Below are 25,046 nucleotides of genomic sequence, written 5' to 3' on the forward strand. Positions count from 1 at the left end.
GGCTTGCCTGGTCAAGGCACATATGGGAGTTGATGCTTCCAGCTCCTCCCCCCTCCTCTCTCTGTCTCTCTCCTCTCTAAAATAAATAAAATAAAATAAATTTAGCCCTGGCCGGTTGGCTCAGTGGTAGAGCATCGGCCTGGCGTGCAGGAGTCCCGGGTTCGATTCCCGGCCAGGGCACACAGGAGAAGAGCCCATCTGCTTCTCTACCCCTCCCCCTCTCCTTCCTCTCTGTCTCTTTCTTCCCCTCCCGCAGCCAAGGCTCCATTGGAGCAAAGTTAGCCTGGGCGCTGAGGATGGCTCTGTGGCATCTGCCTCAGGCGCTAGAATGGCTCTGGTTGCAACAGAGTGACGCCCCAGATGGGCAGAGCATCACCCCCTGGTGGGTATGCTGGGTGGATCCTGGTCGGGCGCATGTGGGAGTCTGTCTGACTGCCACCCCGTTTCCAACTTCAGAAAATTACAAAAAATACAAAAAAACAAAACAAAGACAGTGGGGAAGGTGTTCCAAGTAGAAGCCTGTGGTATGTGACCCTGCTTCTAATTACAGTCCTAGCTTAGTCATCACCTCTGGTCCACTGAGCACCGAGCCAGCCATGTGCAGCTCCTGGGATTACTGCCCTCCCAAGATCCCCTCTGGCCTGGTCAGGGACATACCCACCTGGGCAGCCTCCTGGGATCCCTCATCCTTCCAGCTGCTGTCTCAGCTCACTCTTACCACTCACCTTTAGGGAGACACCCAGTAACAGTGCCTGTGCTCACTGTTCAGAGCAAAGTTATTCATGACACTTATTGAGTAAGGCAGACCTTAGGGTAGGGCTGTGGTGGTAGGTGCAGTGGAGGAGAGCGGCTGAGTGTCTCATGGAAAAGTAGGGCAGGGGTCAGTGATAGGAAGTTACTAAGAGTGCTGACCCATGGGTGTCTAAACCCACCTAACAGGATTGCTGCCAAAGGCAGGCAGGCAGGCAGACTTCTGTGGGGGATGAGGAACCAGATACATGGGGGGGTGAGTTCTTACCAGAACTAAGTGTAGAGATGTACCTAGAGGCCCAAGTCCTGATTGGAGAACTCTGGGAACAGAGTGGACGAGCAGAGTCAGAGTACTATCTGCACTCCCTCCATCGGGGTGGGTGGAGGGCTCCTTATTGCTCCTCAGCCCCTCCCATCCCCCTTATCCTGTCAGCCTAAAATGCATCAATGCTGATTACTCCAGTATTCAGAGTATGGTTGGGCCTTCCTCAGGTTCTGAAAGAATTGAGGGAGAAGGCGTAGAACTAACCCTGCTGCTCCAGATTGCCTCCATACCCCCCAACCAGCATCTAGCCCTTGTCAGACATGGCAGTACTACCTCTGGACCCACCGTAGCTGCCCATGGTGCCCCATACCTTCCACCAGGACACTGCTGTGCAGCAGAGTCACGACCCTGCAAAGGGCACACCTGTGGCTTTGGACTTGCTGTCCCAAACTGGAGGCCCCTTAAAAGGGGCAAGTCTGGAGCTCTCATGTGGGGGAACTGAGGCTCAAACTTGACTGTGGTAGTGCACTTCAAAGGTAGGTGATCAAGTCCTGTCAACTTTCCATTGTGGTATTCCCCCAAACCCCAAAAAGGCTAGTGAACTCTGGAGACAGCTCAGGAGAGAAAGTAGAGGCCTCTCCATTGTCTTCCCACTGAGTAACTGCTGGCCACGTGAGGGGTACGTGCTAGGGCAGCGTCCTGTGAAAGAACCCGTACAAGTAACGCAGGGGACCTCAAGTCTCAAGCCTGCAGCCACACTACGGAATGGGCCCTGCAAGCATTTGCCCATTGTCACTGAGTTGGGTTTCTGACCCGTGGTGGTGACAGCAGTGAGCGCCAGATGCCCATGCAGAGCCTCCGCCAGCTTCCAGGCAGTTCTGTCTGGTGTTGCCGCGGACCAAGCGCGGTGCCGTGCACGTTCAGGCCCCTCCCCACCGTGACCACAGTAAGGTCCCAGCACTATGGCCACGGCCTGGGTCCCACAGCTGTGGACGTGATGGCAGAAACTACGGTGTGGCTGGAGACTCGTTTTCCCAAATGTTCCTTGGGGGCGCCTGTTTGCGGGCCCCAGTACATGGGTCACATCGGGGACGGTGACTTTCGGGCGCCGCCTCTGGATCTCTGGCTCAGCACGTAATGTGACTTAAAATGATGGCTATTGTGCCAGTAGTGCAACCTTGCCGGCTTGCGCCCTTTCCGGGGCCGGGTAGTGGAGGGGCAGTAATTAAGTACGCGGAGGAAGCAGTGCGTTGGCACGGGCGGTGAGGCAGCACGGCGCGATCATAGCGTCGCAGAGCAGCAGTCGCCGAGGTTGGAAAATGGCATGCGAAAGAGGCGACTGGAGGCCCAGTACCAGGTTCGGCTCTGCCGAGGCTGCCTGCGCAGGGGACCGGATCAGCTCAGGGGGAAGGATGTGAAGACCGACAAGCAGAGAGACTACTTGGGTGAGCGCGGAGCGGTGTTGCAGGACCTAGGAGGAGGGGGGCGGAGGTCGTGGATGCGTTGTAGTTGTCGACTAGCGGTCAGACTGGCCTCTGTCCCCTCAGGCAATTCGCTGATGGCCTCGGTGGGCCGCTGGCAGAAGCGTCGTGACCTCATCTTGTACGTTAAGGACCCGGTGGGCTTCGTGGGGAAGAGCCGGAAGGAACAGGAGCTGGCGCTGTGAGTGCGGAGGACGGGAGGGGGGTCGAGGCGTGGCAACTACAAGAACGTGAGTGAGCAGCTTACCTTCCAGAGCAAGGAGGTGAGGGGGGTCCCCCCGGGGTGGGAGTTGGATGGGTCAATGCGCCGCCTCGACCGTTTCCCCGCCCTCACACAGGACTGTGGAGGTCTGCAAGCGGGAAGGAAGTGACTCCTAAGAAAAGGGAGTAAACCGGATCCATGGCCTGGGCAACTCCCAGGTGTGGGTTGGGTATTCTCATGATGGGTGGAGGGCTCACAAAGAACCAGGGTGCGGATATTAGGGACTTGGCTGTGTCAAACCGGTGCGGATATTAGGGGCTTGGCTGTGTCAAACCCGGTGGAAGCTGGTACCTGCTAGGAAGGAGGGAGGATAGGGAGGGTTTAGCTCACTCATATGAGTGGCCTTGTCCCGAGAAGACAAGGATAGCTAAGCTGGGGCTCAGTGTTCACAGTAACCCAACCACAAATGTCTCAGGATCTCAAAGGTGGGAGGGGGTTGAGTGTCTCTTCCCGATGAAGGCTGGGGATGTGCCATCTCCTCTTGAGGATTCCCCCCAGCTCACTGGCCCAGGAAACTAAGTTTGCTGTCCACTGCCAGGGTGCCCTACATGCCCCCAAGAACAGCTCCCTGTGCAGCACCACTGCATGGAGAATAGTCGGCCAGACTCTCCCACCCAGAAGCCAAACCAGAGAAGGCAGAGCTGGTATAAGGGCTGGCTGAGGGTCCTGGAACCCAGAGGGTACGGAACTTAGGGCTTGCAACCAGACCTGCCATCTCTCTCTTGGGTCAGTGATGTTCCTGGCTCCAGACCCCTTTTTCTACTGGGAGATTCTCTAGGTTGTGTGCCCATGGCTGTCCTAGAACTGCCCACTGGAGCCCAGGGTGGTCATGCAGTCCTTATGTGAGATGCCAGGTGCAAGGGGCCACCTGTATGAGCCCCGTGCCCCACTACTTCTCTAGAGGTCCCAGAATACTGTGTGGATTAGCAACCATTCTAAAGGCCAAGTGAGAGTGTGGTGTATAGGAGGGAGCATTACCTGGTGGTGAGTGTGCTAAAGAGGCCATGAGGTCTCACAATTTTCTATCTGAATTGGAAGGCCCCAGAGCTGCCAACAATGCCAGCTACTAAGGAACTTCACATAGTGAAAAATGGCTGTGTGTGGTCTGTGGTTACTATGGTGGCCCCAGAGTAGCCTCCCCGCCCCCCCCCCCCCCCCACACACACACCCTAGTTACAGGAGAGCAGGAAAGGGAAAAAACACAAGAAAAAAGCACAGGATCAGAACAGCTTCTTTGCTGTCCCTGGCTTCTGCCAGGTAGGTACACAGCTCTGCCTGTGGTGCCAGGCCAGATTGTAGGCAGCCTCTCATACCGGTCATTTACCAGTCTCTCCTGGGCCCGCCCATTGCAGGCCTGACTCTCACCCCTTACCCTGCTGCAAGAGGAAGGAAAGGCAAGATAGTGACTGAGGTGCCAGGCCCTGCCCACCAAGAGAGGACATGCCTACTCAGGAGAAGCCCACATGCCTTAGGCTCCAAATACTGCTACTTCTATTTTTCTTTTTGTTAATTCATCCTTTGTACCCAAATAAACTTTTTTTTTCTCTGAAATAAGAAGCAGGGAGGTAGACAAGACTCCGCATGCACCCAACTGGGATCCACCCAGCATGCCCACTAGGGGGGCAATGCTCTGCCCATCTGGGGCTTTGCTATGTTACAGCTGGAGCCATCCTCAGCGCCCGGGTCCAACTTTGCTCCAATGGAGCCTTGGCTGTGGGAGCGGAAGAGAGATAGAAAAGAGAGAGGGAAGGGTGGAGAAGCAGATGGACGCTTCTCTTGTGTGCCCTGGCTGGTAATTGAACCCAGGATTTCCACATGCCGGGCCAACACTCTGCCACTGAGCCAGCCAGCCAGGGCCACCTAAGTAAACATTTTAAGCTAAAGAATACATGTTGTAATACAAAGTGATGTGTGAAAATGCGCAAGACCACTTGAGACGTCATCTCATTGGTAAGAGGACTCCTGGTGACCAGCAGAGAGGTAGAGATGGCCTTATACCCAGAGACATCCTTGTTCCTCAGGAACTCTGGCCCCATCCCATGCTCCCACTTTGCCTGCTGAATCTCCTCTACTTCTCTTAGGCAGAGCAGAGCTCCTGGCACACCCCACACCCCGCCCCCACTGCAGCTCCTCAGCTACAGTGGGGAAGTATGCCTACAGTCATCACCATCTCATCCACAAAAGAAATGAATACTTACAGTTGCATCTGAGTAAAGACAAAACTCAGGTGTAATACATTATGAAACATGCTGAATTTTGCTTCTGATTTTTAAATAAATAAAAAGTAAAGGCAATTCTTCTATCTTCAGAGCACTCAGGCTTGCTGCACACAGGGCTGGATGCCTCTGGGTGAAGGACATTTGGACCTTGGTTTGGCCAGATAGTGGGAGTGTCCAGAAGGGCTCCAGGTCAGAGGGACAACCCCCAAGGAGTGAGTAGTGGGGACTGGACTGCAGCAGAGAAAGACCAATGAGGAAGGCCTCCAGGGGTCCAAGGACACATCCACACGTGTCCACAGGGAGGTGGGGGGAAACTGGTCTGGGGTGGGTCACACTCCCTGTGCCATCCCTGCCCATGTCCCAGGAGGCAGCCTCAGTCAGCAGAAACCAAGCACTGTAAAGACGTGGAATAGTTAAGAGATTTTATTCTAATAGCTATAATTACAGTGCTTGTCGAAATGAAAAACTGAAAAGTATACAAAACAGTTGATTACTAATCGTGTATTGAAAGCAGTAAGAGGTTCCACGACACTAGATAAACCAGTTCTGGGGTTTTCCCCAAGATAAAGTTTAACAGCTCCAGCTTCAGTATTTATCAAAATACAAAAGAAAAAAGTAGAGGTGGTTGTTTTTGATGTCAAATCTGACCCTTGCAGGCTGAGGGAGTGAAAGCACATGTCGACGGGAGCTCTGAGGAGCTAGGCTCTAAAATGACCAGCCACCTGTCCATGCTCCTACTGGTGATACCCAGACAACCTGGAGCGAGTGAGCATGGGGACCATGGGGGGGTTCCTGCTCTGGCCAGGACTGGTCCCACCAAAGCACCTACGCTGACACAAGGGAAGGCTGGAGTTAGTGAGTGGTGGCCGCAGCTCCCAGCCTGTCCCCTGGGCCATGGTATAAGCACAGGTACAAGCACAAATGCTAAGTGATGCAGATGACCCAGTGAAACAGAGCCTATCAGGGACTAAGTAATCATGCAGAATGTATTATGGCTGGTTCTGCCCATCACACGCTCCAGATGGGAGACAGACCATGGAACTCAAGCCATTATTGTAGAACCTACACTAGGCACATTTCTCCCATCTGTGTGTTCGAGTGTCTCCTTATCTTTTAACTATTTTTTAAAAATGCACTGAGTTTGGGTTAAAAACCAACCACCAAAATGAATCTCAACACAGATCTAAAGCCCAGAGAAGCGTTAGGTTGATCCGACAACTCCTTAGAGGCCCCAGGTGCCTAAAATCCCTTCTCAGTACTAAACAGTGAATTGATTCTCTTTTTACAATAAAAAAAGCTGAGTAATATTGCATAGGAGTACCAGAAACTGCCTCACTGGAAACAAGAACTATTTACATTAAATAAAAACCCGGTTGCAGGCTGCGTCTGCACATGTACAGCATGATGAAGCACACTGGGACCGACCATGGAGACAGCTTCTGGCACTCACACCACAGGGGCACATCTGCCACATGAGAGGAAAGCAAGGGTGAAGGAGGGAATGGGGGGGAGAGGAGTGCGGCTCACTTCTGGTTCCGGAGCTGATTGGACAGCCAGTCCAGTCCCTCATAGAGCCCATCCCCACTGGTGGCACAGGTGGCCTGAATGTACCAGTTCCTGTGGCGCAGAGAATGCAGGCCCAGCTTGTCTGTGATCTCAGCTGCGTTCATGGCATTGGGGAGGTCCTGGTGGGAGAGGCAGGGTGGCATGGTAACCATGAGTTTTCAAGAAGACTGGGATCCCTTCCCACCTGACCTGTGATCCCTTCAGATCCCCTGCCCCTTGGATGGCTTCTTCACACACAAGCATGTACCTGCTTGTTTGCGAACACGAGCAGGACAGCATCCCTGAGCTCATCCTCTGCCAGCATCCGCATGAGCTCCTCTCGGGCCTCGTTCACACGCTCTCGGTCATTGCTGTCAACCACAAAAATGAGACCTGCCAAGGAACAGGTGTCAGTGAAGGTGCCGAGGACGTGCCACCTCTCTCACAGGCCCTGGCCCCTAGCCTCACCTTGTGTGTTCTGGAAGTAGTGGCGCCACAGAGGCCGGATCTTATCCTGGCCACCCACATCCCAAACAGTGAAGCTGATGTTCTTATACTCCACAGTCTCCACATTGAAACCTGCAGGAACATGGGCCCATGTGAGCCAAACCCCCCAGCTGCTGCCCCAGCTCCCTGTGGCCCAGCCTCCTCACCTATGGTAGGGATGGTGGTCACGATCTCACCCAGCTTCAGTTTGTACAGGATGGTGGTCTTTCCCGCAGCATCCAGGCCCACCATGAGAATCCTCATTTCTTTTTTGCCAAAAAGGCCCTTGAAGAGGTTCGCAAAGATATTCCCCATGTTGTAGACCAGAGGGAGAGACACTGGCCAGAGAAATCTGCAGAGGCAAGGAAGAGGTCCCTGGGTCTCTTTCTGTGCTACCCAGAATCACAGCACAAGAGTAGCTTAAAGGGCCCTGGCCGGTTGGCTCAGTGGCAGAGCGTCAGCCTGGTGTGCAGGAGTCCTGGGTTCGATTCCCAGCCAGGGCACACAGGAGAAGTGCCCATCTGCTTCTCCACCCCTCCCCCTCTCTTTCCTCTCTGTCTCTCTCTTCCCCTCCCGCAGCCAAGGTTCCACTGGAGTAAAGTTGGCCTGGGCGCTGAGGATGGCTCTGTGGCCTCTGCCTCAGGCGCTAGAATGGTTCTGGTTGCAACAGAACATCACTCCCCCTGGTGGGCATGCCAGGTGGATCCCGGTGGGGCGCATGTGGGAGTCTGTCTGACTGCCTCCGGGTTTCCAACTTCAGAAAATACAAAAAAAAAAAAAAAAAAAAAAAGAGTAGCTTAAAGACCACTCACCCTCCCACTATGAATGGGGACACAAACACACTGCGTCCTTCCAAAAACCCCATTTTCAGTTCCCAAGCTATAAGAAAAAACCCTGCCTGCTAGGCCTCTCAAGCCACCCACCAACCATCACCCCTGGAAGGGAAGTCTGGGAATCTTAGGAACAAAGCTGATTGTATACCACCTACCATCCATGGTTTCAAAGGAATCCTCTCCAATTTAATAACTTTTCAAGGGGGCCAAAACCAACCAAACCAAGGCCTCAGTGTCTCTCAGACCCCCACCAAACCCCAGTAAAACACAGCCCACACAAGATGACGAACACACAGGGAGTGAGCTACCCCCCAATTCCAAGTATGAACCAGAAGCCAACCTTTCCCAACTTGCTGAGAGCTCAGCACTTGCCCTGCAGCAGAAAGACACAGTGACCAACAACACCTGGGCACTGAGTCCAAGGCACAGTAAAGGCCCAGGGCAACACTGCTGAAGGGGCTCTTTCTCACCAGTGGAGAGGGCCTGTGTAGTGTAACATTCATGTGTCAACATTTGTACCATGTCCAGGCCACACTCCCCAGACTCCTCTCCCTCAGCATAGAAGAATCACTGGGGCACCATCTAGCCAAGTCAGAGAGAGGAGAGGGCAGGAAGGGACAGGAGGCTATTAGAGGCCAAGGGCCAGGCTGGGAAAACCAGGTTCTTGGTCCCAGATGGTTCCCAGGGCATGGGAGCTGCCTAGGCCTGGCCTCTCCACAATGTAGCACTTTCACAAATTTTTTTTTGGACAGAGACAGAGCAACAGATAGAGACAGACAGATAGGAAGGAAGACAGATGAGAAGCATCGATTCCTCATTGTGGCACCTCTGTAGTTTATTGATTGTTTTCTCACATGTGCCTTGACCGAGTGGCTACAGCACAGTGAATGACCGCTTGCTCAAGCCAGCGACCTTGGGCTTTAAGCCAGCAACCATGGGGTCATGTCTATGATCTCATGCTCAAGCCAGTGACCTCAGGGTTTCAAAAGAAATAAGTGGTAAGCTTCTACTCTGGAAAACACAGTCAAGAGAAGGAGAAACATTTGCAAAAGACATCTAACAAAGGACTGTCATCCAAAACACACAAAAACCAGTCAAAACCCAACAAGAAAATAATCTGACTAACCAGATTATTTGACTACATTATCTGACTACACAGCCATTAGAATGGCTAACACCCAGAACACTGACAACATCAAATATGGGTAATGATGTGGAACAATGCAAAATGGTGCAGCCACAGCCACTTTGGAAGACAGTTTGGTGGTTTCTTACAAAACTCAACACACTCTTCCTGTATGATCCAGCAATTGAGCCCCTGTATTACCAATTCAAAGGACCTGAAAACTTACATACACACAAAAACCTACACACAGATGTCTACTGCAGCTTTGCTCATAATAACCAAAACTGGGGAGCAACCAAGATGTCCTTCAGTAGACGAATGGATGGATAAATAAACTGCTACAACTATACGATGGACTATTATTCAGCACTGAAAAGAAGTCAGCTGTCAAGCCATGAAAAAGACGTAGAGGAAACCTAAGTGTGTATTATTAAGTGAAAGGAATCAACTGGCGATGGCTGCCTACTGTACAATCGGGTTATCTGACATTCTGGAAAAGGCAAAAACCACAGAGGCAGTAAAAAGATCAGTGGTTGCCTGGCGTTGGGGGGGGGGGGCGGGAGGGCAGAGCACAGATGATTTTCAGGGCAGTGAAGCTACTCCTTATGATACTACATGGTGGATACATGTCATAATCCATTGGTCCTAACCCACAGAATGTGCAACACTACAGGTAAACCTAAGGCTAACTATGGGCTCTGGGTGATGATGTGTCCAGTAGATTCACCCCTTGTAACAAATGCACCACTCTGGTGGGAATGCTGAGTGAGAATTTCCCATACCACAAGTACATGGGAAATCTGTAACTTCATCTCAAGTTTGCTGTGAACCTAAAACTGCTCCCCACAAAAGTAAAAAAATCAACATCTAAGACTGAAACCCATTCAAGGCAGACTAAATTCCAGAACACCAAGAGTCAAAGAACTTTAAACTTAGCTTCTAGAGAGATCAGACATAAGCAGTACTGTGAACCTGTAAATTCATTTTACTCAGTCATGATATTGTTACTGTTATTGCTAAGGCCAGAACTTGTGATATCAAGGGTTAACCTTTACCTTCCAAAACAGACATGCTCCTTCATAAATATGAAAGTACAGCCAAATGAGGAAAGAGTCTGTGCCTGAGAAGCAGGATGGAGGACTGCTATTTATGCCTGTTTTATTGTTAAAGTATCCCCTTCACAGAAACCAACATAAAAATTGAAGCACCAAGGGGTTAAAAGGCTATCTGTACCCCCCTAATCCCCATTAGGACAGAGGGAACATCTCCAAGCAAACCCCCCATTACTGGGTGTGGCCTCTGCATGCATAATCCCTGCCCCACCACCATGTCTGCGGGCCCAGATTACTAACATAGTCCCCACCCTCCCCACTGGATTTTAAAACAGATCAAAGTCACTGATCCCCACAGGGGTAATGAGTCACCCTTGGTGGCAGAGCCAGGATAAGGATGAGCACCAATCTCAGATTTAAGACACTGTATGATACACCGCATATGGTCTTCCCTACTACAAACATCTGTACCTGCTCTGCAACTGGTCCAGGGACCCTGGTGGCTTCCTGGCCTGTCCCCTCAGCACTGTTTACTGCTTCGTCAGAGGTCCAGACCTAACAGTACCTGTCATAACAGAAAAGTTCAATACTGGCCACGAGAGTTGTGCCATGTTTCTTGGCACAGATTCCACCTTGTGAGACACCCAGACCATGCACTATTTCACCTTTTGCTCCACCAGAAACTAACATGCTCAAGTCAAAACCTGCTTTTCAGGTTCATTGTATTAGTAAGCAGAAAAGACACTGACTTGCTCAGTAGAGCCGCTTCTCCCCATCTTGGAGTCTGCACCTGACTTATCTAGAAGATGCAAGGGTAACTAACAAGGGCGCTTTTCGGCCCTAGACAGCCTCTAGGGTGGCATTCCAGCATGAAAGCCAAGAACAGAACACAATTCCCATATGCAAAGATCTACAGGCCAACAAACAAGGTCAATAATGGGGTCTCCCTGAGGAAAACATCATCCCACTCCAATAAACGACTGCTTTAACTGCTAAAGGGATGTAAGTGTGCCTGTGACCTCTACCTGTGCCCTCTGCACCTCCATTAAGCCTCAGTGGTTTCCCAAGAAGCAGGGACAGCCCTGGTTTGCAATCAGAGTTGTGCAACTTGTCTCTGCAGAAGGAAAGTCTGTCAGGTTTTCTGAAACCATCAGAGCTGGTCTATGTAACAGAATCTGTACCAGTGAACACCTAGATGACTTGAACTGTTGGGATCACTAGGAAGACGACACCACCAATGTGGAGAGTAGCTTAGAAAACAAAAATGTGACCTAGGAGACAGAAAGTGAGACCTGACCTCTACTCTGTGCTGCAGACGTGAGGGGCTGCATTGGTCTCCTCTGTAAATGGGTGTTCAGGCGGATGAATTCCCTATTCAAATAAAAAGCTGAGTGACGGCTTTTTTCTTTTTACCTTTTTAAAAGTCAAGTTTATTAAGGTGTAAGTACATATGGTGAAATGTACAACTCAATAGTTCATGTTTTAGTATTTGTGGAAAATTAGCAAAGTGAAGATTTCCCTAAGGAACTCAGATACATTACAAAACATTTTAAGTTTTATGAACAAGCAACTGCCTCTGGCAGTCACATATTCGAAAACCCAATTCATCCCTCACACACAGTATTTAAATTTAAAGGTGGCTCCCCTACGTTCACAGGTGATGTGGGCACATGGTGTAACCACATGCTATAACTGTGCAAACTGCTTTTGGTGTGTCACCTTAGTACTCTAGCACACCAATGAAAGAAAGCTTCAAGCCATTAATTAACTCTGCCTGTCAGCCCAACATTCAATTTCTGTAGCTCTAACAGTGGTCTGCAATTGAGTGTACTACATTTTGTCAATCAGTATTTAATAAAAATTTGTGAAAGAAGAAAACTGAATATGCCAATACTAGTGATAAGCAGGTATACCTCACAGGCCTAATACAACTGTGACAAAGATATGCATCAACAACAGGCTCAGGACAACATTCAGCCTAAGACACTCAATAGATCTAATTAGGTTGACAGAACTTTCTTTTCTTCCCATTCAGATATAATTGAGCACCACAAAAAGTCTAGATAACATCCACTTCACATAGTTAAAAATACTTTCCTTACCCTGGCTGGATTACTCAGTTGGTCAGAACGTTGTCCTGAAGCACATAGGTTGCCTGTTTGATTCCTGGCTCAGAGCACATACAGGAACAGATTGATGTTCCTATCTCTCTCTCTTCCTCTCTCTTTAAAATCCATCAATAAATAAAGGCCTTGGCCAGTTGGCTCAGTGGACAGAGCATCAGCCTAGCGTGTGAACATTCCAGGTTTGATCTTTGGTCAGGGCACACATGAGAAGCAACCATCTGCCTTTCTTCCTCTCCCTTTCCCCTCTCGTAGCCAGTGGCTCAACTCAGAGCATCAGCTCCGGCTGCTGAGGATAGCTGGGTTAGTCTGGTCTCAGGTGCTGAGTTTGAGCATGGGCCTCAGATGGGGGTTGCTGGGTAGATCCCTGTCAGGGCGCATGTAGGAGTCTATCTCCCCTCCTCTCATTTAAAATAGATAGATGACTTTTTTGAGATGAGGTTTAAGATCTCTCCGAACTACTTTCACATGTACAATACGGTATTGCTAACTAAAGCTACCACCCTGTACATTAATTATTGTATGTACCAGTAGTTCGTACCTTTTTACACGCCATCCCCTCCTAAACTTTCAATAAATAAAATAACATGCAACAATATTTTACAATAACATCATTCCAGACTGTACCTAAAGGTGAATACTCTATTTCCCTATGTATAAGACGCATTCCCCCCGAAAAATTTAGGGTCTAAAAACTGGGTGCATCTTATACAGTGGTTGTAGATTTCAAATGCCATAGATGGAACCTAGGAAAAGGCAATATATGAAGACAGTGATTCATCATCAGACACAAGATGAGGACAAGCGAATGGATGGGAGTTTTGATAAAGACGAGGAGTTGTATGAATTTTATGAATAAAACTTGAGTTCAGCAACCTTATGTAGTATTTTTTGCAAATTTCAGGCCCTAAAATTAAGGTGCGTCTTATACATGGGGAAATACACTACCTTAAAAAAAATTTTTTAATTGATTTGTTAGGAGGAAAGGGGAGGAGACATTGATTTGCTGTTCCACCCATTTATGCATTCACTGGTTGATTCTCACTATGTGCCCTGACTGGGGACTGAACCCACAACCTTGGCATACCAGGATGATGCTCTAACCAACTGAACAATCTGCCAGGGCTAAAAATGAGTTTCAGTAAGACACTGGCTTTTTTTTTTTTTTTTCCCCCCAGAAAACTTTCAGCAAGTTATGCAGGAACCAGTTAGGCACAAATTTTGACCTCAATGCAGGATTTTGCAAACCCCCCCCCCCCACACACACACACATTCCTGAGGAAGGCCAGCATCCTTAAAGTGGAGGGCTGGTCTCTAACACACCCTTTGCACATACCTTCCACACCTGAAGAAGGGTATTACCTGTCAAGTCTGATTCTTAGGAGGAGCAACCAATGAAATTTAATTTAGATCATTCTTTGGCAGTTTCAAGTTTAAGGATGAAATCCTTAAAATGACAGTTAGAAATGAGTTTCATTCATGTATATGCCTCTTGAACACCCAAGAGCCACCGTCACTGTCTACTGAACAGGCACCCAGCAACCACAAGACACAAGCAAGAACAGCTTAATGCCATTAATCCTACTCATCACTATCTACAAAAACCAAAGCATTTAATTGATTACCATATTTGTTTCGTAGTTCCCCTTTATTCAGTCTTAAAGTTTTACTTATCATTTAACATAACTGTACTCAAAGCACTTTACCAAACAGTTAATATTTTTCTGAAACCTACAGATGACAAATACCCAGATGGGCTAGCGAGAATGAAAATAATATCCTGGCCCTGGCTGGTTGGCTCAGTGGTAGAGCGTCGGTCTGGCGTGCGGAAGTCCCAGGTTCGATTCCTGGCCAGGGCACACAGAAAAAGCGCTCATCTGCTTCTCCACCCTTCTCTTTCTCCTTCCTCTCTCTCTCTTCCCCTCCCGCAGCCGAGGCTCCATTGGAGCAAAAGATGGCCCGGGCGCTGGGGATGGCTCCTTGGCCTCTGCCCCAGGCACCAGAGTGGCTCTGGACGCGACAGAGCGACGCCCTGGATGGGCAGAGCATCGCCCCCTGGTGGGCATACCAGGTGGATCCCGGTCGGGCGCATGCAGGAGTCTATCTGACTGCCTCCCCATTTCCAGCTTCAGAAAAATATAACAACAACAACAACAACAAAAATCCACATAGGACACTGAACCCAAATGTCATAGGGCCTCTACTGGAATGAAACCAGGATGCAGGAGACCCAGAGCTGAGGCTTTGCTCAGAACTGCATGGATAACAGCTCTCACAGCTCTGTGCACCTGTCCTCATGGCAGAAGCCTACTCCTCTGTATTTCCTCTTCCTGACTTGTCCCCAGGCAGGTTGTCCAGAATAAACCTACATTCCTGTTTTCCTGGAGCCGTGCAGGCACATCTGAGTATTCTGGCCTGGGGAATGGGGCAACTTCCAGGCCCTACAAGCCTGGTGGTGGGAACTTGGCCCCCTGTTGAGGAGCCACCAGCACCCTACACCCCAATGAGCACTTCTACTCTGGCAGTAAGGTACAAATACCCTCTGTCTGACCCCAACTGCAGTTAAGTCTGAAGGACCAGTTTGTTACTAGAAGAAAAAATTTAAAGACCAAAAAAACAATTTTGTGTTAACCCACAACAAATTAAACTGAAAATAAAGAAAACTAAAGTAATTTATGACTAAAATACAAAGCAGAATTTAAGAAACCATGGGCAACTCTAAAGCACCCAGACACCATGAGAAGTGTCCTACTACCAATCACTTATTAATTTTATAGGTTATTAGTAGTCCTTTGGAAATCAATTAGAATTCTTTCAATCCAACCCAGTGGGAACCAGAGCACCAGTAATTTGGGACTGGTTTGAAGGGCCTCAGCAAGGTGTTTGGGCATGTTCTGACCCCAGCGGGGTACCAGTCCCCTCACCACACCCATTTCTCCATGCTTTGCCCACCATGTACTTTGCTCAATCTCTGAACAAGCTCAGCTGCCACCACCTTCCACAAGGAATACCCTTTCCTTTGTATTTTTCTCAGTGCACCCTCAACACACCAAAGGGCTAATAGTCACCACACTCACAAAAGGAGCTGTGTGAGAACAGTGCTGGGCACACAGAGACCAACAACACTTAGTGAATCCAACTGACAGATGGCCAATAAGTGCAACAACAGTGCCTGTGCCTCCAGTCTCACCTCATTGTAAACAAATTCTTTGAGGCCTCTGGGTTAAGCAACATCAAAAGCTGCTTGTCCTGCCCTGGCCGGTTGGCTCAGTGGTAGAGCGTCGGCCTGGCGTGCAGAGGTCCCGGGTTCGATTCCCAGCCAGGGCACACAGGAGAAGCGCCCATCTGCTTCTCCACCCCTCCCCCTCTCCTTCCTCTCTGTCTCTCTCTTCCCCTCCCACAGCTGAGGCTCCATTGGAGCAAAGATGGCCCGGGCGCTGGGGATGGCTCCTTGGCCACTGCCCCAGGCGCTAGAGTGGCTCTAGTTGCAACAGAGCAACAGAGCGATGCCCCGGAGGGGCAGAGCATTGCCCCCTGGTGGGCGGGCCGGGTGGATCCCGGTCCGGCGCATGCGGCAGTCTGTCTGACTGTCTCTCCCCATTTCCAGCTTCAGAAAAATACAAAAAAAAAAAAAAAAAAAAAAAAAGCTGCTTGTCATCTGACTGGGGCCCTCCCAATGCAGCTAGAAGCTTCAGTTCCAGACACACACCCCCACACACACTCTGGACAGAGAAAAAGGTGGGTGCCCACCCAGGATGCGCAAACAGTCCTCAGTTTCAGGTCTAGCAATAAGAACACGAAGAGAAAAATGATTCAGGATTCTGATTTCTACTGTGAAGTAAATCACATTCCTTTTGTTTCTGTCACTTCACTCCTTTTGTCATGTGATCATGACATGCCTCAGCAGTCTCTGGTCTGGTGCTCTGCTCAAAGTAGCCATCCAGGCCCACCGTGTGGACTCAGACCCTCTACCAAAATGAGGGCTGGGCTATGAGACCCCTTCTCCATACCCTTGAAGAAAAAGAGAACTGCAACAAGGAGTCCTAAGAGTCCCCCCTCCTCCCAGCCTCAGAATGCCAGGAGTTCCTGGGGCTTTGGTGAGTGGTTAAGCCAATATCCAGACCTGATTTTGGCCTTCAAGGAACTTTCATTTTGAAAACAATTTTAAAAAAATCACTGCCCCATCTCTTTTACTGAGGTTACAGGCTTCTGAAGGATGCAGAAAAGGAAACTGTATTGGGTTAAGAGCCTCTGTTGGATCCCCCCACCTTTGGGACAGGTCCCTGCCAGACCTGCCCTTCTTCCTGTGACCTCTGTCAGGGTAGCAGCCAGTGCCAGCTCAGAACACTCAGAGACATGGGGGCTCAGGATGGCCTTCACTTCACCCTCCAAAAAGCTGCTCTTGCTCGAGGTCACAGCAATCTCTCAGCAGGCCTCTTCCAACCTCTGGTCACACTTTAGACTTATGTACTGGTGTCAAGGAAATCTCATTCACACACCTGCTCATGCCATCCCCTATTTAAAATCTCCCAAATCCCTGCTGCATCTGGCACACTGCTCTTCTCCACCATTTACTTCCAAGGGAGTGCAGCAACCAAACATGCCCCCATATTTCTATTCCCAGCTAGACTCCCTTCCTCGCCTCCAGGCCCCATTTTTCTGTCCCTTCCACACAGAGATCTCCCAGTGAAATCTAACCCTCCAACATAAAGGGCTTGCCCTTCCCCACTTTAACACTAAACAACTTTCTTTTTTGTGACAGAGACAGAGAGAGGGAGCAATAGGGACAGACAGACAGGAAGGGAGAGAGATGAGAAGCATCAATTCCTTGTTGCAGCACCTTAGTTGTTCATTGATCACTTTTTCATATGTGCCTTGCCTGGGGGGCTGCAGCAGACTGAGTGACCCCTTGCTCAAGCCAGCAACCTTGGGCTTCAAACCAGCAACCTTGGGCTCAAGTTGGTGAGCCTTGCTCAACCTGGAGACCTTGGGGTTTTGTACCTGGGTCCTCCATGTTCCAGTCCAACACTCTATCCACTCCTGGTCAGGCTACAGTACACTAAGCAACTTTCTTACAGTTTCTAAAACCCAAACCTCAAAGACAGACACAATCTTTTTCTCTGTCCCTCTCATCCCCAAAACCACATGCCTGTGCCTAGGCAGCCACCTCTTCCCCATCCTGGCATTCCAATAGCCTATAGCTTCCATCCCACAAGGTGTTCCCAATGCTAGTGACAGAGGCCTGTAGGACAATTCAGGTGACTGAACAACAGTCTGATTCGGGGCCCTTACATATATCAGAACAGGCATTTCACAGTGCTACTTCCAATATCCCCCAAAAGAAGCTAGCAGACAACACAACCAACACCTGCACCAACTGTAAAACACCCATTACGTTGCCCAGCTGTAATATACAGTATAGGGGAAGTGAAGGGCAGTGACTTAGAACATTTCAAGACTAGGCATGAGCATACCACCAGTTCAGGCAGGCTGTCAAAGAATCACCTCAGGCCTGACCTGTGGTGGTGCAGTGGATAAAGCGTCAACCTGGAACGCTGAGGTTGCCGGTTCAAAACCCTGCACTTGTCTGGTCAAAGCACATATGGGGAGTTGATGCTTCCTGCTCCTCCCACCTCTCTCTCTCTCTTCTCTCTGAAATGAATAAATAAAAAAAGAAAAATTAAAAAAAAAAAAAAATCACCTCAGGAGCAACACACTGCCAGAGCCCGTACCAGCAGCTCAGGCCCGGGGACTGTTGTGTCCATGAAGCAGGAAGAAAAAGCAACTCATGGTAAGATTCTGCAAAGAACAAAACGCAGACCTTGCCCCCGATTTATAAGGTAGTTGGCTTTGCTGGAAAATTCAAAACATTTATTAAAACCATGCAAAGAAAAACAAAATGTTAACTGTGTACACAATGCAAAATTAGTTCTGAGACATGACAATCACAGAGAATGTGCTCTTGCTGCTCTCACAAATTCCCCAAACACCCTTTCTGGGGAGCGAGCCCTCCAAGGTCCACGACGCACATCAGACTTCCCTCTGCTCTCTGCTCCTCACCCACTCTGCTCCTGGCAAGTCTCCAAAACCACTCTATACACTCACTGTTCCCCTGCCTAGGAGAAGCTTCCTGTTTCTCCCACAGACCCACAGGACCCCTGCTCCCTTGCACCTCTTCTCATCCCCCATGGTAATTCCTTATCCTCCTAATAAGTCAAAGTCACCCCTTTCCGGTGTCCTGTTGCCCTGCCTTACCTCTCTGCTCACTGCCAAGAAGAGCCTCCATCTCCACTTGGCCCCACTCTCCCAGTGGGACCTCCTCTACTCAAAATTCACCATCCTCCTCACACCTTCACCATCTTCCTCTATTGGGTACCTCTCCTTTGGAGATCAAAAAGATTCACCAGCAGGGAGAAAAGAATTATAAAAGAGCGCTTACCCAGGCCCTTAGAAATTAAAAAGCAAAAATACTAATCATGCATGTCTACAAATATGCTTCCCTAAAAATTAATTTGTTGGGGAATACTTATCAAGTCAACAATAAATTTCATGCTGGTTTAAAAGTGTATGTGAGTGGTGTGTTCTCAACACTCCTCTGACTTTCTAGAGAGGAAACCAGGGCTCTGGAGACACTGTGACTAGGCAGGGCAAAGGTGATCACCTCAGCAGTATCCAGTACACAGGAGGGGTGTGTGCAAAATCTGCTTCCTACACCTGCCCTTAGATGCCTGCAACTGGTGACTCAAATATACTGTTCACAAAAATTAGGGGATATTTCAAAATGAATATGAAGCAATCTAATATCCCCTAATTTTTGTGAGCAGTATAAATACATTTTCATTGATTTCCCCAGGAATTAGCAAGATCATATATCACCGACAGAAAAGAAATGCTAACAGCTAAAATTACTTTAAGCAAAGTTTCACCACCCTAATTGACAAAAGATGTATTTTAAATATAAATAAATGAATCTGATCAGTTAATTAGGTACTGCATGCTTACTGACACAGAAAACTTCACCGGAAAATACACTGTTCATTTTTAAAAGACATTCTTTAGCCTGACCTGTGGTGGCATGGTGCATATTAAGGTCACCACTTGGAGGCCCCGACCTTGCCCAGTCCAGGCACATGTGAGAAGGAACTATTATGAGTTGATGCTTCCCGCTCTTCCCCCCCCTCTGTCCTCTCTCTAAATATCAGTAAATAAAATCTTTAAAAAAGAAAAACAAAACAAAAAAATTCTTTGTTCTAAATCAGGGGTCAAGAACCTTTTTGGCTGAGAGAGCCATGAACGCCACATATTTTTAAATGTAATTCCGTAAGAGCCATACAATGATCCGTATACGTTACACATTATCCAATAAAAATTTGGTGTTGTCCCGGAGGACAGCTGTGATTGGCTCCAGTCACCCGCAACCATGAACATGTGCAGTAGGAAATGAATGGGTTGTAATACATGAGAATATTTTATATTGTTAACATTTTTTTTAAATTAAAGATTTGTCTGCGAGCCAGATGCAGTCATCAAAAGAGCCACATCTGGCTCGTGAGCCATAGGTCCCCAACCCGTTCTAAATCCTTTGATCAAAATGCTGGCTCTTCTAACTCTGCCTGTATTCCTACTCTTCCTAAATGGGTCTAGACAAAGTGTTAAAAAAATTTTTGGCCATTTGTATTTAAGTCAAAGTGACAGGACACTACAAAAACAATCTTGATATATAACTCAAATTGAATGATGCTAGCTTTTTTGCATTACGATTTGCTAGCATCCCTCTAAGGATCATTACTTACTAATCTCTGATTAAACATTAATTGATGTTTCCAAAAATGTACTATACACACTTTAACTTCTGAAAATGATCATGAATCATACCTAGGCCTCCCATTAATTTATGCCATATACTAAGTCACTCTGTGGTCTCGGGTATGCAAAAACGTTTGCCTCCTAAAAAAGAATCACTCCCAATTGCTATGTGTGTAAAATCTGTTATTCCTCATCTCATTCCTTTCTGTTTGTCGGTGACATGTTGCCAAGCTCTTGTTGCCACTGTGTGCAAAAAAATAAAAACAAAACAGGAAATAAGGGTCTATTAGGGACAAGGAGGCTAGGTTCCTGCAGACAGACTCACCATTCCTTCCAACTCATATAAGGAAGCTGGGGCGATAGTATCTTGGCTGAGCACCTAAAAGACTTTCCTAGGAATAAGAAGCTTTGATATTCTACATTAAATCAGTGGTAATCAACCTGGTCCCTACTGCCCCCTACTGGGCATTCCAGCTTTCATGGTGGGCAGTAGCTGAGCAACCAAAGTATAAATAAAAAGGTAGATTTAACTATAATAAGTTGTTTTATAAATATTTATTCTGCCAAACTTAGTGAAAATCGACATAAAGTACTTGGTAAGTAACTATTACTATATGCTTTAACTTGTTGTAACTCTGCTTTATAAATTTTATAAAGTAAAGTTACTTCCCTACTTTATAAATCACCATTACTGTGGAACCGGTGGGCGGTTAGAAAATTTTACTAACAGAGATACAAAAGTGGGCGGTAGGTATAAAAAGGTTGACTGCCCCCATGTTAAATTTTGCCACATTTTCCCCTGCTAATCAGGTCATCTGACCCAACTGAGAATTCTGAACTACATTCCAGAATAGTAATAGAGCTGTAGTCACAACAGGTGTAGTGCAACTACATTTTAAAGGGTTTCTAACAAACACAAGAGGATAGATCCTAAAGATGAAGGAAATTAGCTAAGATGTTTTATGTGATCTGAAATCAACCCCCCCATACATACACACACACACACACTCTCTCTCTCTCTCTCTCTCACACACACACACACATATTCCTAAGGTGCCCTTTATTTTCCAGTAAGAAGGGTTACACCCAACCCACTAGTAGAGCGTATTGTTTCCAAAAGACCACTTCAGATAGTGCTGGAAAGACCTAACACCACCCACCTAGTGAGGTACACACAGAGCACAAGACAGAAATTCTTATCTAATTTTAAGATCCCAAATAGAAGAAAATTTTTCATTCATGTTTCTCTCCCACCCACCTCTGACAGATGTATACTTTTATTTCTTTTCATTCTCCTAATTTCACAAAGGTTGGAAGGTCAATGAGAAGAATTTCAATGGGACAATGCGCAGATGGTCATAAACAGTAGTGGCAAGCCCAGATTAGCTGAGGTCTGAGCACTGGCAAGGTAAATGATCACAGCCCTTAGGAAGACTGACCTTATGTGATGAAGAGCACATTTAAATACATATTTTAAGGCAACATTCATGGTAAATATAAAGAAAACTGATTGAAATCTCTGAAACCCAAGTTAACATATTATTAATGACCTTGCACCAGGTTTTCCCCTTGGTTTATTCCTGAGCCCATCTGACTCTGCATATCATCCCTGTGGGCAATGGTCCACACTTAATTCCACTGAAGTCTACAAATAAGTCAAAATGTACTTTCCTATATAGTTTCATGTCCATCTGGTCTTTGGAAGGGGCAGCTTAGCATATCTGATCATCCTCTTCATATTGTGCAAGAAGGCAAACCAAATAGCTAGACCATGTGATTTAAAAACCACAACTGTGAGAAGCACAGAACTAATTTTTGCTTTCTACTAACTTTTTCTTAGTGAACACGAGAGTCAGCTATTATCCAAACCAACTATTTTAAATCTTTTTAAAGTAGCAATTCTGAATACCTGTCTTTGAAAACAGCCCTCACAGGAAATAGCATGTTTCTTATGCCCAATTAATATGAATTTACTTTCAATAGGCCTTCTTGAAGATGGTGACACCAATGAGTTGGCACAGCTACATTCTGCAGATTAGAGAGAAAACTTCTATGACAAGAACATAGTACACCCTAACAAGTGACCAGATTTGAGATTAATATATACACATTCAATTCCTCTTAATTTTGAACCCAGCTAGCTAGCAACACCATGCATTCAAGTTCTTAAACAGTTCTGGCTACTCAAGGAGGTTGCTCAAAAACTCTGAGGACAACACTTGCAGCCCTATATAATAAATACTAGGAATTGCCCCCAGCAGAGGGCCACAGTGCACCCCAGGATCTCACACTTCTTCAGATACGCAGTTGGAAACAGAAGACTCATAATGATAATAGCTGGCAGAAAAAGTGCTGCCCACTAGTTCTGAAACTAAGAGCTGACCACTGGAACACCAGCAGTGGCACCGACACAGCTCTCAACAGTCACTTCCCCAACCCACTCCTCCAAAAGGTTTGAATTCCCTCTGCTCCTGCCAGTAACTTCTTGTGCAATTCCTCTCAATTCATTTAAACAACTTCGTGTTTTTGAAGAAAGGGGAGAGTGCCACCTAGCTCATAAGTGCCATCTGGGTTGACTAGCTAATATTTTAAGTACTCTATAATTGGCATGGCTTATTAACAAAGCTACAATTTTATACGCCTTAATATCTGGATTGTGCAACAAGAAAGTGTTAGAGCATTCTTTGGAGAGTCCACCTGACCCCAGACCAGTCGTTCTATGGGTAAAGATTCACCAGCTGGGCAGTGTCCTTATATTTCTGCCAACGGAGCCGGGGAAGCAACCCCGGCGTTGCACCACCTCTTGATCAGGAGACTCTGCACTGGCGTTCCCATTCAGACCTAGGACCTCGGCCTACAGCACAGCCCAGGAACCCGGGCACTACTCTGACCCCGCCCTCGGAGCAAACAGGAACTGGGCTCAAACCCTGGTCATCGCGTGACCTTGGCCGCGTCCCGGGCCACGAGCCTCAGTTTCTTAGTCCTCGAAACACCAAGGAAGGAGGCGGAGCAGGAAGCGGGGTTTCCTGGGGAGCCCGCAGCCTGACCGGACTTCCGGGGCCCTCTCTGGCGGCTCCGGGAGGCTCGGGGCCGAGACAAATGCTAAGTTGGAGGCTGACCCTCGACCCAGTCCGATCTCAATTCGTTCACAACCTCGACCTCGACTTGAGTCCCAGGGCGGGCTGACACCAGCCCCAACCCCCACCTGGCCAAACGAGACCTCCATTCCAGCCCGACGCGCCCGCCCCGCCGCACCTAGGTCCTAGAGCCTGGACTCGATCCTCACCGCCCGGCTTCGCCTCGGTCCCCAACTTGGCCTCTCCTCGTTTCCGAGTCGGCCCTCACTCTGGCCGCAGGCCCTGCCTCACGTCGCTTCAGCTTCGGCCCTCATCACGGCTCCCGGCCTCACTTTCGCCCTCCCTGCGGCCCCCGACCCGGCGTCGGCCCGCCCCGCCCCTGCAGCCGTGGTAGGCAGGACCTCGCGCGGCCCAAGCCGGTCCCTGTCTCCCACCTCACCCTCGGCGACCACGGCACTGTTTCTGCTCGGAGCCAGGCGTTGGTTTCGCTCCCACAAGATGGCGGCTCTGACGGCAGCCACGTCAATGCCTACTGCCGCGGTGGACGCTGGGGAATGGGGCGGCCCGCCTGCGGTCCCTCCCTCTCCACGCCGTGCGCAAGCGCAGAATTGGGGAGCGGGAGCGCAGTGAAGGAAATGCTCCGCCTACCGCTGCACGTGCCCGTCCCTCCTCTGCGCAAGCGTGTTCCCGGGACCAAGTCTATCTACGCCTGTGCCGGGCGTTCCCTGAGAAACCGGCATGTTGAACATAGGAGTCTATTTCGCAGATACAGGGACTGAGTCTGTCGAACGGATCTTGGGGTTCTGGATTGGTATCGCCAGGGTGCCAGATTCCGTTGCCGGTCAGGAGTTCCCCGCGGACGGCCTGGCCCCCGGTATTGTGGAAGTCGTTGCCACCAGCAGGCGGCTATCGCGGGAAGGGTTTCCGGGTCGTCCGCCCTCTGGAGACACTCGCTGCGACCCACGCAATCCTGTCTGCGCCTGAGGAGCTGCTACTGGGAAGCTGGCCGCAGATTAAATAAAAAAATGTCAGTAGTAGGGGCCGGGCAGGTGTTGGGGGGGCAGCGCTGCCTCCAGGGGGAGGCCGTTTAGCTACAGTCCCGCTGACAAGAAGAGGGGGCTCCCTCCGCCAGGAAGCCTCTCTGGGCTGGCCGTCGCAGCCCTCTCCGCGTTCTCCAGGCTCGAGGCCAGACTGTGGCTCTCACTAGGAACCTTACGGCTGCCGACTTGAGTCCTCCACTTCTGCTACCTGGGCTTCTCCCAACTCCCCTCGTGTTGCTGCGTGGGGCCCCCAATCAAAAAGCATTGAGACTGGTGGGGGTGGGGTGCTGCTCTTCAGCCTCGTGCCTTTGTGTAGGGTGCAAAGCAGAGGCATTACCTAGGCCTTGGCCCAGGGGCCTGCTTGGTAGAGGAAGGCCTGAGGCGTCCCTGGCTTGGGGGGGGGGGTGCTGCAGGCGGGGCGGGGTCTCCTGCAGCTCTCTCACTACCTGCTCCCTTTGGGCAGATCCCCCTCACTGAACTGGAGCGGCTGGGACCTCACCAGCCTCTAGTGGCCGCCCGACCTCCCAGGCAGCCCCAAACACTGATAACCTCTTCTGAGAGGCTGGGATTCTCGCCCTGTGAGCCAGGAACGCTGGTCCCCCTGGCGAACCCCAGCCCTCAGACTTTGCCACCTATGTGTTCCAGACCTCGACTCTGAACCCCAGTGTCATAAACACTCCAGAATTGCTCAGGCAAAGTACCTCAGGGGTCTGTACCTCCAGGGAGGGGCACAAAACCTTCCGATGGTGCTGGCTCCCAGCCTTGGAGAACTGACTGGTGGCCAGTTGTCTGCAAGTGCTCACCCATGTGTCCTTAGAAGCAGTCTTTAAATTGTTTTTTTAATTGTGAAATGTATAGGCAGGAAGGAGCATGTGACAGATACACAATTTGAAAAAGAACAAGATGGCTTCCTGTGTACCTGCTGGAAGGTTAAGGAATTTACCATCCTGATGGGGGCAGCAGGGGCGTCCTAGTTTGCCC

The 25,046-nt window shown here is 49.0% G+C and overlaps 1 protein-coding gene across 6 annotated transcripts; it reads right to left on the reverse strand.

Annotated features, from left to right (window-relative positions):
* Positions 1 to 5,385: 5,385 nt before the first annotated feature.
* On the reverse strand, positions 5,386 to 23,620 carry ARF1 (ADP ribosylation factor 1). 6 transcript variants are annotated; one of them, XM_066266392.1, is made up of 6 exons: positions 23,465 to 23,581; positions 17,660 to 17,794; positions 7,176 to 7,360; positions 6,991 to 7,101; positions 6,791 to 6,915; positions 5,386 to 6,662 (listed from the first exon to the last, which is right to left on the reverse strand). In XM_066266392.1, exons 3-6 carry the CDS (start codon positions 7,321 to 7,323, stop codon positions 6,501 to 6,503), a joined length of 546 nt encoding a protein of 181 aa, XP_066122489.1. In that variant the 5' UTR covers positions 7,324 to 7,360; positions 17,660 to 17,794; positions 23,465 to 23,581; the 3' UTR covers positions 5,386 to 6,500. The 6 variants fall into 6 exon arrangements, with proteins under 6 accessions (XP_066122489.1, XP_066122492.1, XP_066122480.1 ...); XM_066266395.1 differs by having other exon boundaries at positions 23,460 to 23,540; XM_066266383.1 differs by lacking the exon at positions 17,660 to 17,794 and having other exon boundaries at positions 23,465 to 23,620.
* Positions 23,621 to 25,046: the final 1,426 nt, after the last annotated feature.

The sequence above is a fragment of the Saccopteryx bilineata genome, chromosome 1 (assembly GCF_036850765.1).
Source record: "Saccopteryx bilineata isolate mSacBil1 chromosome 1, mSacBil1_pri_phased_curated, whole genome shotgun sequence".
Classification (NCBI taxonomy): domain Eukaryota; kingdom Metazoa; phylum Chordata; class Mammalia; order Chiroptera; family Emballonuridae; genus Saccopteryx; species Saccopteryx bilineata.

Excerpts from the sequence above, each read along its gene's own strand:
- ARF1 (XM_066266383.1), bottom strand. The coding sequence starts at position 7,323 with ATGGGGAATATCTTTGCGAACCTCTTCAAGGGCCTTTTTGGCAAAAAA. Across the intron at positions 7,102-7,175 it reads GACCACCATCCCTACCATAG|GTTTCAATGTGGAGACTGTG; the intron begins GTGAGGAGGCTG and ends ATGTTCCTGCAG. Across the intron at positions 6,916-6,990 it reads CTACTTCCAGAACACACAAG|GTCTCATTTTTGTGGTTGAC; the intron begins GTGAGGCTAGGG and ends GTTCCTTGGCAG.